Genomic DNA, 16,734 nt, shown 5'->3' on the forward strand with positions numbered 1-16,734 from the left:
ATGAGATATAATATGGAAGTGGGTCAATTTTGTCTCCTTGTAGGGGATGAGATACCTCGTGGAGGCTTGCCTACAAACAAAATTAAAATACAACTGATATGAATAATCAGTGTTGTTTTGGTAGGCTATAAATTGCATTTGAAACTTAGGAAGTGAGAATTCTGTTTGACTCTGTTCCTGAATTCCTTGCGTGCTTGTAAGACACATTACTGCAATTTCATTTTAAGTTCAATACAGATGAGTATTTCTGAGCATCTTCATTATGCTAAGAAAGCTCTATGTTAAGTTCTCTTGGGAATATATGAGAACTATGACATACTCCTTGTCATACAAGGAAAACTTGGCATGCTACAGAGATGGCATAAAATCTAGCATCAAAGTACCTGCTTGTCAGTCAGTACAATACATATTTAGGTTCGGAAGAAATTGGTGTGGGTTGAATATCAAGATTGGCTTTTTAGGGTTTGGTTTTCTTATCTACTAACTGCAACAAGTAATGCTAACCTGTTCTGGGAGTGGTTAGAGATATAACTTAGGTAGTTGAGTGATTTACTTTTATTAACCACCACAGAGACAATGTGTGGAAGCCACAGATGACCTGACACATCTAAGAGGCTCATTGTTCCATAAGAGGTCACAGTTTTACTTCCTCCCCTGGAAGATTCAGTTTCATAGTAGTCAGTAGGCTGTATGTCTGAAGTCGTGGCAAAAAGGGTTTCATATTACAGAAGGGATATATGGCAGGATTTGGGGTAAGAATTCTAGTAAGTAGGGTTCATTTTCATTGTACCTTTTAAACTTGTGCTTTTCCTTCAAGATACATATGTGTATAAGTAGACATTCCTGTGTGTGCATGTATTTTTCTTAAGAATGAACTCTCTTCGTGAGGCAGTTTATCATTAAATAAAGCTGTTCCCATATTAACAATTTGAGGCTACTTTTGGCCTTTAGGAAGACTTTACTTACAGGGTATGATGCCTTGTATCTGACAAGATACTTTCGCATAAATCATTTTCCCGGATTCTCATTGCATACCTATGAGGTAGGTTGTTATTTGATTTATAGAGGTTAAGGACATGGTTAAGGCTCCGCAGTGGCAGACATTAGAACTAGAATCAGTCTGACTCCAGATAGATCTCTTACTGTTAGCATAACTACAACTCTCAGAGTCATTTGCTACCTCTCTGACTTATATTTTATCCCTGTTTGGGAGTTTGTGCAGGGCTTTCTTACAGAAAAAGCCACTGAATGTGAGAAATACCTTCAGAGTAGTGTTAGAAGTACAGTTTCTGCAGCTTGGCCTGGTTGTTACTTAATCTTTTACAAATAATCATATTGCTTTTGTTCAACAAATATTTACTAAGTGTTCTGAGTGCTTTACTCAGGTGCTGTTCTAAATTAAAAAAAAAAAAAAAAAGAAAGAAAAGAGAAAGGACAAAAGACCTGTCCCTGCTTAAAGGAGCTTGCAATCCATTGGGTGAGATCAACTAAACATAAATTGTATAATAAAACTATGAGGAGAAATAGAATAAGGAGGAGAGTGATTGAGGAAGTGCTACTTGGGATAAGGTAGTTAGGGAAAGCATCTTCAGTGTCATTTGAGCAGACATTGAATTGAATGGACTGAGAGTAGTTTGTGTGGCTCTTTAGAAGGAGTCCTCTGGTTGGAGGGAAAAACAGGTTCTAAGTGCTAAGGTAGGAGTGCTCAGATTGTTTACAAGAAGCATTTTTTGAGTAGGTGATTACCAGGAAGATCAAGGTGGGCCTTGAAGGATGTGGAGGAAGAGAAACAAAAGGTATGCTCCAGGTGGAACTAATACCATGAGCATAGGCATTGCTCTTCAGTATGCTTAGACAGTGGCAGTCAACGACATTAGAGACCTTCAGAGAGACCTTAGAGTACATCTAGTTCAAGCTTCTTTCACAGTTGGGGGAATTGGGGCCCAGAGAGGGCTCAGACTAGAACTCTGATTTTCTGACCATGACCATTATTCTCGCTTTTCCCACCACATCACGCTCTTCTTTTATCTAAGTTGGGACAAGTGCTAGATATAGGAATTTAAAATTTACTCTGCAGATATGATGAGTCCCTAAGAGTTTGTGATATAAGAGGTACAGTGGAAACATTGGGGGTGGAATGCAGAAGCAACATCTAATTAGATGAAACAGTTAGTAACATCCAGTTCTGTCCTTGACCACTGCCTGATTTTGGACAAGTCCCTTCTCCTTCCTCACACTGCTTTGTCATGTATAAACTGAGTAGGTTATATCAATGAATTGGCTAGTTTTTTAGGTAGGGCCCCTTCTGGGCTGAGACAGAATTTCTGAGGAGCAGAAGACCTGCCAGTGTGAAGACTAGGCTGCTGTTGTTCTGATGGTTGGCGTGAGCCCATCTGCTCCCTGACTCCTGAATACCAATGCTTATAAACTTGCTCTCATTTGTTGGACTCCTGGCTTTCTTGACCCAGAGCCATTTTGCATGGAAGCTCTGTATGTGTTACGTGAAAAGATCAACAAGGTAAATTGTTAAAGCACGGTGTAAAATTGTGTTATGGTATACTACATTTTGAATAAAATAGAAAGGGAAAATAAGACTATATATACACATATACATTTTATTCACTAATTTAAGTAAAGAGACTCTGAAAGAATAAATAAAATAACCACCAATTCCTGTGTGAGCATGTGTGTGAGAAGAGAGTAAGTATAGAACAGGAATGAGAGGGAGACTTCTCACTATTTATCTTTTTATAATTTTTTATTATAGAGCCATCTAGGTATATTTTAAATTATATTTTATAAAAGGAACAATAAGAAAAGGATAACGTTTTTCTATAAATAATGAGTATCTTATGATGAATCCCTGTTTAAAATAACTGGGTGTGGTGAGACAAATTAATTTGTTCTCATTATTCAGAGTTGCAGACCCTTAACCTAGGATGCAAATAGAAGCAAAATCATGTCCAAATTATTTTTCTCAAGATCTCACTGTTAACTTTAGGAGGCAGAAGAGGGAAAAGTTCCCTGTGTTAGGACAGGAATCCAGTAAGAAGGCTCTGAAAGTTCAGCTCCCCAGGGAGGCAGGAGTTCTGAGGAGCAGTTAATAGGGCTGACATAGTTTTTATGGAAGAATTGAAGGCCAAGGAAGGAAAAGCCTAAATTACTATAAAAATTGAAAAGCAGGATCCAGTTGAACAACTTATCCCAGTGAGTGCTTAATGCAAGTCCTTGGCAAAGTTTTCTGAGAAGCCAAACTTGTGTGTGTGTGTGTGTGTGTGTGTGTGTGTGTGTGTGTGTGTGTGTCTGTGTGTGTCTGTGTGTATGTAAGTAATTTTTAAAGAAGTTTATTCAAGGTTCTCAAAGTCCTAGCTTTACCAGAAACCAATGAACCAATGTAGTCAACATTTAGTTTTTTAAAATGTGTCTTCTAATACTAAAACATTCTCTTTCTTAAGAAACTGTGCATTTAAAAGCCAGGTCACTGTTAATAAAGGATATCTTGTTAACATAGATAAAGGTCAATCAAGCATCAGTTGACTAACGGCTTTCCAAAGTGTCAGTTAGGAAAGACTGTTTGAACTTGTTAGTTGTTTCCTCCAAAAGGGACTGCCTGCAGCACAAAGCCAGTGATTCACAGTTACAGGAACTGGAGCCTGGCTTTTTGACAGTATACCCTGCTAGGTGTTCTCACGTAGGGATGGAGGAACAGACCCCTTGCTGTAGATCTCATAAGGCCAGTACTGTAGTCACTGGTACATTGTATAATGTCTTCATTATATCACTGGTTAAATTACATGGCTCAGATGAGTTTTACAGGAAAAGTTGCTGCATGGATGGTTTACATGGAGGTGTCTCTTACTAAGCATTGCTGACTAAACAATGAAGAATTTTAGGCTGTTGGTTTAGCCTGTCCAGAGGTTATTAATTTTTCTGGATTACTCTGTAGACCATACAGACTGATTCTCAAACCCTGAATTATTCTTTCCTCCTAGACAAGTCCCTTCTGCTTTCTGGGTGTTAGTATCCTCATATGTAAAATAAGGGGGATGCATCAGTTAAGAGTGACTTTCTCTTTGCCCTATATGTTGTTTGACTGACAAACTAATGTGTTTAGCCATTCTTACCTTTGAGGGTATGTCTTTTTTCAAATAATAGTAAAAGACCCTATTAATAAGCTGGATTGTGTGGTTTTGTTATAATACATAGATTTTATATAAGTGGCAGAGCCTCGCAAGAAAAGATAGTGAAGGTATCTGGGTTCCAGTTCCTTGTTGGAGCTAGAAGCAGGAGGAGGTGGAGCAGAAGTGGTGGCTAGTAGTTAGAGTAGTGAGAGGATAGGGTGGGTAACCCAGGACCGCTGGCTCTGTGAACTTGTCTGACTTTTGCAGGGTAGGCAGGCAGCCATGGAGGCCATTTGCTCTACAGACATTATCTTCTGCCTTAGTACGTTTCCTAGCAGTTTACTTTCTAGGATAAGATTTCAATTTTTTTCTTAGTAGTGTCTTGGGAAAAGAATTTTCCAAATAGAATGCTTCTTTAACATAAAGGCTTAAGAGTAAGTGATTTGTAAACAGGTTTCAAAACTTGTAAGGCATCAAAACATGTAAAAAATATTCATGCAAAAAATATTCATGCTTTGGATTCTATCTCAAATCTCAAGTTGGTGACTGCTTATTAGCAAATTTTCACAGGAGTGAGAATGATTATGTCTAAGACTCCAGTGTACACTGAAATTAGTCCATGCTTACTAGATCGGGGTGATGAATTGGTGCTTATCCTATGCTCGTTGTAGATACTGCCACGTAGTCGCAACACTATCTTGCTAAGCCTAGACAGCCTCCAACTGTTCACCAAGACAGTGGTTCAGGGTGGCTGGGTGGCTCAGTGGCTGAGCGTCTGCCTTTGACTCGGGTCATGATCCGGAGGTCCTGGGATAGAGTCCTGCATTGGGCTCCCTGCAGGCAGCCTGCTTCTCCTTCTGCCTATGTCTCTGCCTGTGTCTCTCATGAATAAATAAATAAATAAAATCTTAAAAAAAAAAAAAAAAGACAGTGGTTCAGACAGCCAGAGTCAGTTGATTAGAGCTGGTATAAGACAAAATCTGTATCCCTGGACTAGATTTTATTGATTATGTTATGTGCTTTTAATGCCTAATCTTACTCAGATACTCCCTTTCTTAATTTCCTTCACGTAAGCAACTAGATGACACATTTTTTTTTAATTTAACTTTTTTTTTTCCAAGTGTTTTTATTAACTGAAAGTCTCATTCAAACCAAATACCTAGTTTTAGGAAGTGGTAGATTCACATTACCCATTTGCCCATTTATTATGCCACATTCTTTTCATGCCTGTTGTATTACATTACACCACCAGCACCTGTAGAACCAGAGACTTGGTTCAAAACAGGAGAGCCTGAACATCTTTATATGTGCAGTCCATAATCACAGCTACCATTCAGCCAAGATTGAAGACGGCAGGCCTTGTGACAGGGAGCCCATCTAGTTCTGTCACACAGAATGACCAAGCAGGTCATTTTCTTCACAATGGCTCTTTATTAGCTTTCCCGAGAGGCAGAAGTTTTGTTTTAAATGTTGTTTTTCCCCCCTCCTGATTAATAAAATATATGTTCACTATGCCGTTATTCCCTGTGTTAGGGAAAATAAAAATTTGCTTGCAAATCTGTCACTGAGAGATAACAGTGATGGAAGTTTAAATGAATAATAATCTCTGTGAATTTTGTATAAAGTGCCTGCATTTCATTCTCTCACAAAGGCAGTTGTAGCAGATTGTTGTCTCTATTTGTAATGTAGATAGAGGCTTTGAGAGGTTAAGTGAACTTATGATGGACTCACAGAAAGTTAATGGCTGATTTAGAATCAAACCCCCAATTTTTGACTCAGTGATCCAACAACAATAACCATGTGAAGCTATCTAGGAGAAAAAATTCAGAACATATTACCTTGCCTTTGGTTTTCCCAGTACTTAGGTTATGTAGCTGAGCAGGCACTTAGTAGCCAGATACTTTTGGGGAAATTACTTAACATTTCCGAGCCTGGGACAAAATAGGTTCTTAATAAGTAGCAGCTTTATTTTTTTATATCATCTTTATGATAGGGAGAGTAGACTCCATGTGTTGTAGTACTGTTTGGGTCAAATTTAGTCTATGGCTATACTTTCAGATGGCTGCTGCTTGTTCTCTTGCAGCCAAGGATCCATTCCTGTGGCAAAGCAGAGGAATGCAATAGGCTGCTTGTGTGTGCCATACTGGCTTTCTCCAGAAATAGGCCTAGTATTTAGGGAAGGAAAACAATCCCACGAAAATTGTTTTTCTATTTTTGAATTTTATGTAAATGAAATCATGTTCATGAGATTTATTTTGATATTCTATAGATACAATTATTATGTTCCCAGAGGAGATGGTGCAGTATATAGTTGGGCATTTTTCTAAATATAATTTAATGCTCAGAGAACCTTAAGCTTGAAGTATATAGATAGACTCAAGGCTACCTTGTATTAGCTGTGTTACCTAAAGTAAGTCACTTACTGTCTTTTGAGGATAATAAGGCTTGGCCTGTCTACCTCACAGAATGGTCATGGAGATCAAACAGCATAATATACAGAAGCATTTTGCAAACCATAAAGCATTCCACAAATTTAAGGTAGAACTTGTTTATTGCCAAAGTTAGTTCCTTCATTTAATAGCAAATCTGACTAAACTGTCTTCAGTTTAGTGCCCTCAGGCCAATTGTGGGGCCTAGCGCATGACTGGGGACTTAGATGTCAAAATGTACAGTGACAGCAGAGGAGATATTTACAACTAAGGAAAGGAAGGATCTCAGGCATAAAGAAGTTTATTGAGGCCATTGCCAAATAACTGATTTCTTTCCACTCCTAGGTCACTGGTTAAAAAAAAAAAAAAAAAAAGTAACGTTACACATAATAACTGACATCACTTATTGAACTGGATGGACCTCCTTCATGTCAAGCATTGTTTCCATATTGTCTTTAATTCTGATAACAACCCTACAAGATAGGCTTTATTATTCCTCTTACTATGTATGTAGAAACTAAGGTTCAGAGAATCCTTATGGTCCATCACTTCAGCTTTATTTATAAAGACTAGGTTATCTAAGAAAGGGGGATAATTTAGGGCAACCCTACAAGATAGGCTTTATTATTCCTCTTACTATGTATGTAGAAACTAAGGTTCAGAGAATCCTTATGGTCCATCACTTCAGCTTTATTTATAAAGACTAGGTTATCTAAGAAAGGGGGATAATTTAGGGTTGAGGTAAGTTCTTAGGCCTGAGATTTCTTTTATGTGTTTCAATTTGAGTGAAGTAAGGTCTCACCTTTTAAAGCTGACTTAACACTCGTATTAGAGTTGGAAGAAACCTTAACGTGCACCCAGTTTAACCTTCGTTACAGAAGCTAAGGCTGGCATAATGAAGAAGTGTTAAGCTCGTACAAGGTACTGGCCTTCTGATCCTGGCATGCTGCTTTTTAAGGTACAATGACTTTTCTTGCAGGGTGCCAGTAACCCTCCCAAAGATACTTCTAGTGCCCACCTTCTGGTTTGCTGGCTTACACGTTTTCTCTTCAAAGAAAGAAAAAATAAACTCAGGGCAAAAACTAATGAGTTGTATGCCCATAAAATGACTTTTACCATTTTAAGAAAATTTAAAATGATATAGATTTAATATGAAACTTGAAATCTATTTAGTATCATGTATAGGTAGGTATGTGGGTGTATTAAAATAGAAAGCTTGTCTCATCTGCCTGTAGAAAATGATGCTAAGCCAGAGATCATGGATATTTAATTCACCTCAGCTATTTGTGCCCAACACTTCCGAACACTTGGAACTATGCAGAAGTGACATAAGACATAATTCTTGCTCTCTTGGAATTTATAGTCTCACTGATGGAGGCTGGTCTCCTGAGTTCTAGGCCTGTGCTTTATTGTGCTTTAATGGTTTTTCACCAGAGAGGAGGTTTTGTTTACAGATATGAAAGAGCATAGCATAATACTCTGTATGACTTCTTTCATTTAGTCTTCATTTTCTAGCAAAGAGTTATGGAACACCTTCTATTTGCTATCACTTTGTTAAGCACTGTGGTTGCAAGGATAAACCCTGAAGGCATTCACAGTTGTGGATAGATAATCATGTATATACTGATACAGAGAGTCACAAATACTCAACATACATGCAGTGTCAGCGATCAAAGTAGCACTTAGTGTTCTGGACAGTTTGGCAGGAAAGAGCCTAATGTGAATGTGGATTTTTGTGCAGAGCTTCCCAGTGGAAGCATCATTTGAAATAGGTTTATAATTCAAGTCAGTAACTGAATTTGGTCTTTTACTTCTAGCCATGATGGAATAACGGGGACAAGATTTACCTTCCTACATTAACCTTTTGGAATATCAAACATATGTGAAAATGTTTTTCAGACATTGGACAACAGGTAGTAAAGGATTGTGGAGAGAGAGGATGAGAAGAGAAATGAAAGATATGAAAAGACCCAAATGAAACTTTTTAGGGATAAAAAATGTAATAATCTGAATTGAAAAATAAAGCAGAAGGTATTAAATAGCAGACTAAGCAGTGCAGAAGAAAAGATCAGTGGATTAAAGAAATAGCAAAAGAAACTTTCCAAGATGTGGGACCTCTGGGCTCAGCGGTTGAACATCTGCCTTCGGTTTGGGGCGTGATCCAGGAGTTCTGGGATTGAGTCCTACATTGGACTTCTTACATGGAGCCTGCTTCTCCCTCTGCCTGTGTCTCTGCCTCTCTCTTTGAGTCCCTCATGGATAAATAAATAAAATCTAAAAAAAAAAAACAAAAAACCAAACTATCCAAGATGAAGCACATGGAAGAAAAAAGACTGGAAAACAAACGAACAGATTACTAATAACATGTGGGTATAGTATAGTATCAAGAGGTCTAATATATGTGTAATTATAGTCCTGAAGAAGGGGGGTAGGGGTAGGAAAAATTTTTGAAGAATTAATGGCTGATTTTTCCCCTAAATTTGATGAAAACTAAAGCCACACATACAAGAAGCTCAACAAACTATAAGTTATATTAAGCACAAAGGAAACTATACCATAAAGAGGGACATTTCATAATGTGGAAAGAGTTAATATATCAAATAAGCATAACAGTCCTGAGTGTATGTGTACCTAATGGGAAAGCTTCAAAATATGTGAAGCAAAAACTGTTAAAACAGAAATTGGCAGTTATAGTTGGGGATTTTAACATTCCTCTTTTAGTAATTGATAAAACAACTAAACTGAAAGCCATTAAGGCTATAGAACACTTGAACAACACCGTCAACTAATTTGACCTAATCGACATTTATAGAATACTCCAATCAACAATAACAGAATAAATCTTTTCAAGTGCACATAGGACATTTACCAAGATAAACTGTAGTCTGGGCCATAAAACAAGTGTTAATAGTTGAAAATAATTGAAATCATAGAAAGTATGTTCCCTAACCAGAACAGAATTAAACTAGAAATTCATAACATGAGGATAAATGAGAAAACTTCAAATATTTAGAAATAAACACACCCCTAAATAACACATGGATCAAAGAAAAAAAATCAAGAAAAAAATTAGAAAACATTTAGAACTAAATAAAAATCAAAACAAGCAAAATTTAGGGGATGCTGCTAAAGGAGTGCTTAGAGGGAAATCCATATTTAATTAAATGCATATATTAGAAAAGAACAAAGGTCTTAAATCAGCGTAAGCCTTCCCCTTAAGAAACTAGAAGAAATAAGAGCAAGTTAAACCTAAAGAAAACATATGGAAGGTAAGAGCAGAAATTAATGAAATAAAAAACAGAAAAGCAATAGAGAGGAGTGCCTGGGTGGCTCAGTGGTTGAGCATCTGCCTTTGGCTCAGGTCTTGATCCCAGGGCCCTGGGATTAAGTCCACACTGGGCTCCTCTCAGGGAGCCTGCTACTCCCTCTGCCTATGTCTCTGCCTCTCTCTCTATGTCTCTCATGAAAAATAAATAAAATCTTCAAAAAAGAGAAAAAGAAAAGCAATAGAGAAAAATCAGCCTAAAACTTGGAGGTCAATAAAAGATCACTAAAATTGCTCAATTGCCAATTGATTGGGACAAAAAGTGAGAATGCACAAATTATCAATATAAGGAATGAAAGAGCAATATTTACAGAGCTTGCATATACTAAAAGGATAACAGAATATTATGAACAACATTATGCCATAAAGTGAAAAACTATGTCCACGAAATGAACAAATTCTTAAAAAAGACAAACTACGAAAGCTTACTCAAGAAGAAATAGCATGAGTAGCCATAGTCTACTAAATAATTAAATAGCTCTACTTAAACTAGCCCTCATCAGTTGGACTGTTTTGCTCTATCTTTATTTTTAAAAATTGAATTTTAGTTAAAAATCTTGAAAACTACAGGGTCTTGATCATTTTACTGGATAATTCTGCAAAATGTTCAGGGAAGACATAATACCAATTCTACATAAATTCTTTCAGAATGTAGAAAAGGAAGGAAAAAAAATAATGTAGAAAAGGAGAGAATACTTCACAGTTGACTTTTATGAGGCCAGCATACCCTGTACTAATTAATTGTTGACAAAAAATTTCAGGGGCAGGGAGTGGAAATTATATTAAAAAAGAAAATCCAGCAATATGTAAAAAGGGCCCTATATGACCATTATGTTTATCTCAGGAATTAAGGTTAGTTTAACATCAGTGCAATTCCCCACATTAATAAGAGTTAATAAGATATTAATAATAAACAGAAGAACCATGTCAAAAGATGCAGAAAATGCACTTGATAAAATTTGACAGTCATTCATGAGTTTAAAATTCTCAGCAAACTAGGAATAGAAGGAAAATTTCTCAACCTAATAAAGGACATCTATCAAAAAATAATCTATTGCTAACATACTTAATGGTAAAAACTGAATACCTTTTCACTAAGATTGAGATTATGGGGAGAATGGCTGCACTCATATAATGTTCTATTCGACATTATACTGGAGGATGTCATCAATGCAATAAGGTAAAAATGAGAGACTAAAAGTTACACAGATTATGAAGGAAGAAATAATGGTAGTTACATGACTATATACATTTGTCATGACTCATTAAAATACATATTTAAAGTGATTAATTTTAGTTTTTACATATTATGCCTCAACAAAGAAAGAACCATAAACAAATGTCTACTGTTTGCCAAGTACTGTTAGGAGTTCACTTAGGTGGATGTGAGTCTTTCTTACAGGAAGCTCACTGGTGGTAGACACCGTGTAGAAAGATTTGCAGTTCCGAGTCTTAGAAAGAAGTACTGCTGAGGCACAGAGGACGGGGTTCTTATCAGGGAAGGCCCCACACAGAGGCTGCTTGAGTTTTTGTCTCGTCAGTGAACAGGAGTCTGAAGAGTGTTGATGAGAAGGGCATTCCAAGCAAAGGCATGTGGATGTGAAACTGCATGTTATATTTTATAAATAGTAAAGGGCTTCATATTGCTGGCGCCCAGGAGCCATGAGATTTATGTTGAAGTGGCAGGAATTGAAGCTGGATAGGTTGGCAGAAAGATAAAAGGTGGAATGTTTCTCATATTTGCTTACCAAACTGATACTCGAGAAATTATGTACTTGAGAGAGAAACCCTCCCCCTTGGGTGAGAGATGAGGTGATCAATGCACCCTTTCATTTCTCTTCCTTCCTTTGCTTTTGGCTTAAAAAAACAAAATGGCAACAAAACCTCGCTTTTGCCATCAGCTGGTTTAAAATAGTAATTCTCCCTGGATAGACCTCAACTGAACTTGTGTAACTAAGGGTGTACTTGAGTTTTCATGTGTTATAGGGAAGAAGTATGTTTTAATGTTTGAGAAAGCTTTTAATACTAGCCATCTGGGAGAACTGCTCGGATTAAGCAGAAATGACTTCTGCCTTCAAGCAAGTATCAGTTTCTTTGTATCAGTAGGGAAAAGTACAAAATCTTCCTCACATTATATTTTAGAAAGGAGAAAACCTTCTGAAACTGCTTTTTTGGTTCAGCTCCATATATATCAAATTCTTAAATATCATTCTCTACCCTGTGAGTGATGCAGGGAAATGTATATATGTATATGTGTGGTGGGAGGAAGTACACAGGATTTTTTTTTTTTAAGATTTTATTTATTTATTCACGAGAGATACACATAGAGAGAGGCAGAGACACAGGCAGAGGGAGAAGCAGGCTCCATGGAGGGAGCCTGATGTGGCACTCGATCCTGGGACTCCAGGATCACACCCTGGGCTGAAGGCAGTTGCTAAACCGCTGAGCCACCCAGGGATCCCCAGTACACAGGATTTTAATTAAAGAATAGGACAGCTGATTTTGAGGGCTTGCTCTAAAATCAGATGTTTTCTTGTATATTACAGGCAATGGATTTTGAAGGCTGGGCGGACACCCTCTTTCTTCTGCAGTTCACCCTCTCTTGTGTGATGGGGTAAGCCTTTGTTGCCTTGTTAGCAGATAGTTTTCCTAGAGAAATTTGTTCTAGGTCCTTTTGCTTCATTTCTCAGTATCCTGTTCTGTCTCTTGAGTGTATCAGCACAGGATAATGAAACTTCCAGATTCAGGTGGTTTCACAGCCTTTGGGAATGTGCCCTAAGGGCTACTAAACTGATTCCAAAGTCATACTTAGAAGAATGGAGACAAGAAATTGTTCACCCAATAACGTATTATGTGATAAGCACCATTATATTTTAAAATGCATTATTTCATTTCCACATTGACCATTTGACACATATTTTGTCCTCTTTACCTATGAGAAAGCAGTCCCAGAACTCAGGTAAATTGTCATAGTTTGCACAGTTGCAGGCAGCAGTAGTGGCTCTCTGAATTTGGGGCTGTCTGACTCTCTCTACCAGGTTGTCCTCCTCTTGGAAGAGTATATGTGGAAGGCAAGAGAGTATCTGCTAATGTGTCTCTTCTCTTCCCCTTGTATTTCCCTAAAATACTAAGGTATTTTTTTCCTCAGCCAGTCAGTTTGGTTGGTGTTTATGACTAGATCTGGCACAGGGTAGGTACACAGTGAATGAGTGCTTCAAAATAAAATTAACATGGTGCCTTGGTACGAGTCAGCCTCAGAAGCCTCATTGTAAATCCGTCTGTTTCAACTACTGCCACTTAGTTGTTAAGTGAACTTATATCCCCTCTTAAAAGTAGTGCTAATTTGTTTTTTTTTTTTTTTTCCATCTTTAAGAATCTCTCTTGCTTCCTGTTCCAAGGTCCTATAGACCTCCTTGGAGGTGCACACTTGAGCCATGGTCTGTGCACTCAGCTTTCTATCTGGGTAAAGTGAATTCGTGGTAATAGGGTCTAAAAAGAGTAGTACTCAGTGATTACGAATGGTCGTTTCAAGGTTTTGGTGAGGGTAGTTGGGGAGAACACTTGGTCAATAAGTGACATGTGTTTCTCGTTAATGAAATTTAAAAAATTTAAAGCTGCAGTATAAGCAGGGGTGAGGTGGAGAAAGCTCATAGTGACTACAGTGTGCTAGCATTTCAACACTGTTTCTGTTGGCTAAAGATTGCTCAAAAGTAAGCAACTGGCACTTATACCTCTTCCTTCTTTGTTCCAGGTTTATTTTGATGTATGCCACAGTACTCTGCACACAGTATAATTCTGCTCTTACAACTACAATAGTTGGCTGTATTAAAGTGAGTTGAAAAAATACTGTTATCTTTTGGGTACCTGCTGTATTTGAAAATTGTTACTCTGAATCCTGCTGTGGCTTTTTAAACCCCATTATCCTTCTTTCCTCACAGATTATCTTGGTTTGACAGATTGTGGTGATGGTTTCTACAATGCTCTTTAAGAACTCAGGGCATAATCTCCACTTTCAGGCAGCTCAGCTTTGGGGAATTTGGGAAAAGGAGAATGGGTTACCTCAGTAGAGGAAGTAGGCTTGTTTCACAGGGTAGGTGGCTAGCTTGGTAGCAGTAGGCCTGTCCCTTTAACCCCCAGTGAAAACTGTTCTGTTCTCTGCCTTACTGCGTTCTGGTTGTTGTTCTGGCTGTCGTAGGGAAAGGACGCCTGCCAGAAGTTAATTAAGGGAGTTTTCCAGTGCATGAGGCAAACCTTAAATGGCTCACTTTTAAAAGCTGTGTCTGACATTTCCAGTGATGTCATTTCCTCCTGATCCATTTTATTTGAGGGAGGCTCGTTTGTCTTCAGCCAGGAGAGCCAAGTTGACTTGAATATTAAGCTGAAGTTTGTGGCTTGAAGCCCAAGGCCTCTTTCATCTGACTTTGTGCTTCTGGTGCCTTAAGATCCAAGAAGCCACAGCATGCCTGATTTCCAAATGAATTAGCAGGGTAGGCTTGCTTTCTAAAAAAGGTAAGATAGAGAGGTAGGTCCTTAATCCTTTGGGAAAGAGAATGCTTGCTATGGGACTTCCTTTCTGATTCCCCATTTGTCAATAGTGAGGGAAGGGATTGCAAAATAGTTTTTACTGCCCTGCTGTTTCCCTTTACACCTCCGTGGAGTGGTGTACACCTGCCCTCACTTTAGAAACTAGATTTGGATTAAAGTTTCAGGTCTGTGACTTCAAGTCATGGAATTGGAGTGTTTGGTGTAAATAGAATGCTAAATTAAGCTATAAGTAGTTGTGTGAATTCCCATGAAAGCTAAAGACAGTTAATCTATATTCAGGCCCAGGCTTGCTAACATAGTTTTAGCCCCTCAGGTGAGCTCTCAGCTCTGTTTTGGTTTTGTAAAGTAAATGCTTCAAGAGCACAGTGAATGGCTTGCATCTTAAGAAAAAGAACAGCAAGAATGTGAGAGATAGGCCAGTTGTTAGCATTTTTTTTGCCAAAAAGGATCGTGCCTGAAAGTCAGTGTTTAATTTTAATAACCTATATGCATGTATTTTTTTTAAGATACCAAAGAAGATGCCTCCAAAAACAATTTTCACGTTGGTAAACTCCCTTCCATCCTCTCTTTTCTTTTTAAAAAAGAGGAAAAGATGCTTACATGTGAGGTCGTCTTCCTCACTTTCCCCTCACAAGTCAGCAGTTACCTCAGTGGGAGGAAAAAGCATTCTTTTCTAAGGTTGTGAAACATGCATTAGTGTTTTCTACCCCAGGTGTTTCTCTATTTAGATTTATAATGTCAGCCCATACCGTAGGACCCAGGAAGTTGATAATCTGATGACAATTCTCAGTTTAGCTTTTGGAGGGATAGATTGGCAAGAGGTTAATGTCATTTCTTATTCCTTATTTCCTAGTATACTCGTTTTCGGATTGGTGGGTTTTGTTGTCTATTTGATTTTGTATTTTAGGGGTAGGTATTTGGGCCATTGTGTGTGTGAGTTTATGTGAATATTGAAAAAGCTCAGACCTGTGTAACAGCATATTGCCATTTTTCTTTGTAGAATATATTAATAACTTATATTGGAATGGTCTTTGGTGGAGATTACATTTTCACATGGACAAACTTCATTGGCTTAAATATCAGGTAAGTAAAAATATTTAACTGTAACCACTTTGACAAGTGGGATTTGGATACTTAAATAGTGTCACAGCAAGGGGCTATTTTATTGCAGATTTGTTCATTTATTAAACAATTACTGAGCACTTACAATATATTGTATATTTAATGTCTTCACATAATGCTTTTTAAGAAATGGGGATAAAATGGTTCCATATTTATGCACAGCATTTAGGAAATCTTTTCTGGAAGTTAAACCCCTTTTACTTTATTAGCCTTCAAAGAATAGTCTTTACTTATTATGCTAGATGGCAGTACATGGTTCTCAGGAAAATACAGGGCTGAAGAAGAGCAGCTCTGTTAGAATTGCTTTATATGTGTCTGACCGTGAACATATCCCTGGATTCATTTAGTCCAGACTTTATCAGTGATGACAGTGACTTGTATGAAAGATCCTTTTTAGTTCCAGAATTAATTTCATAGTTTTAAATACTGTCTGTATTCTTAAAAATTCTCAAATTTGTATTTGGGCCAGACCTCTGTCTTGAACTCCAGCTTCTATATCTTACAGTCCACTTGACCTCTCTAGCTGACATATCCAGAACTGAACTTTTTTATTTCCTCCAAAGTGTGCTCTACTCACAGCCTGTAGATATCAGTTGCTACAGATGCTATCCTTCTAGCCTCTCAGTTAAGAAACCCCGGAGTCATCCTGGGCTCTTCAGTCTTCTACCCAGTGTCTGGTGCGTTAGCAAATTCTGTTGGTTCTGCCTTCAGAATAGATCCAGAAAAGAGTCAGTTCTCACCTTCTGCATTGCTTTGTCATCATCTAAGCCAACAATGTCTCTTTGTCTCTTGCCTAGATTACCACCTAGTCTTCTCCATTTGTATGGCTAACTCCTTTATGCCTCTATGCTTTAGCTCAGATTTTACCTGCTGAGGGAAGTTTACCCTGACAACCTGAAATAAAATTACAGCCTGCTCTTCCCTTCCTGATACTGCCCAAACCCTCTTACTCTGCTTTTCTATTTGTCTTTTCCAGAGCTCTTAATCTCTTTTAATGTACTGTATAATTTGCTTATTTATATTATTGCTGTTTTCTGTCTCTCCTGCTAGAATGTAAGTTCCATGGGGATGGGGATGGGGATCTCTGCCTGTGTTGTTCACTCATTTCCCAAGCTCGCTCCTAGAATGAATCAGGCTACTGCTTCATAAGTGTTTGATGAATTCACTATGGATTGCTGAAAAAGCACTTTGG

General features: G+C 37.8%; 1 protein-coding gene across 4 annotated transcripts in view; it reads left to right on the top strand.

The window, feature by feature from the left end:
• The window catches only part of SLC35D1 (solute carrier family 35 member D1), a 62,339-nt gene that overhangs the window by 27,852 nt on the left and 17,753 nt on the right, over positions 1-16,734 (top strand). For 2 of the 4 annotated variants that reach the window (XR_003128177.3, XM_025428062.3), the window contains exons 9-11: positions 12,422-12,489; positions 13,627-13,705; positions 15,421-15,503. Coding sequence is in view for 2 of the 4 variants with exons in the window: in XM_025428062.3 (XP_025283847.1) it covers positions 12,422-12,489; positions 13,627-13,705; positions 15,421-15,503 (230 nt within the window). In the remaining 2 variants the exon portion in view is untranslated. Of the gene's footprint in view, positions 1-12,421; positions 12,490-13,626; positions 13,706-14,202; positions 14,385-15,420; positions 15,505-16,734 lie in introns of those variants that run through there. The other 2 variants (XR_007410802.1, XM_049110314.1) reach the window with 2 other exon arrangements.

Source organism: Canis lupus, chromosome 5 (genome assembly GCF_003254725.2).
Source record: "Canis lupus dingo isolate Sandy chromosome 5, ASM325472v2, whole genome shotgun sequence".
Lineage (NCBI taxonomy): Eukaryota > Metazoa > Chordata > Mammalia > Carnivora > Canidae > Canis > Canis lupus.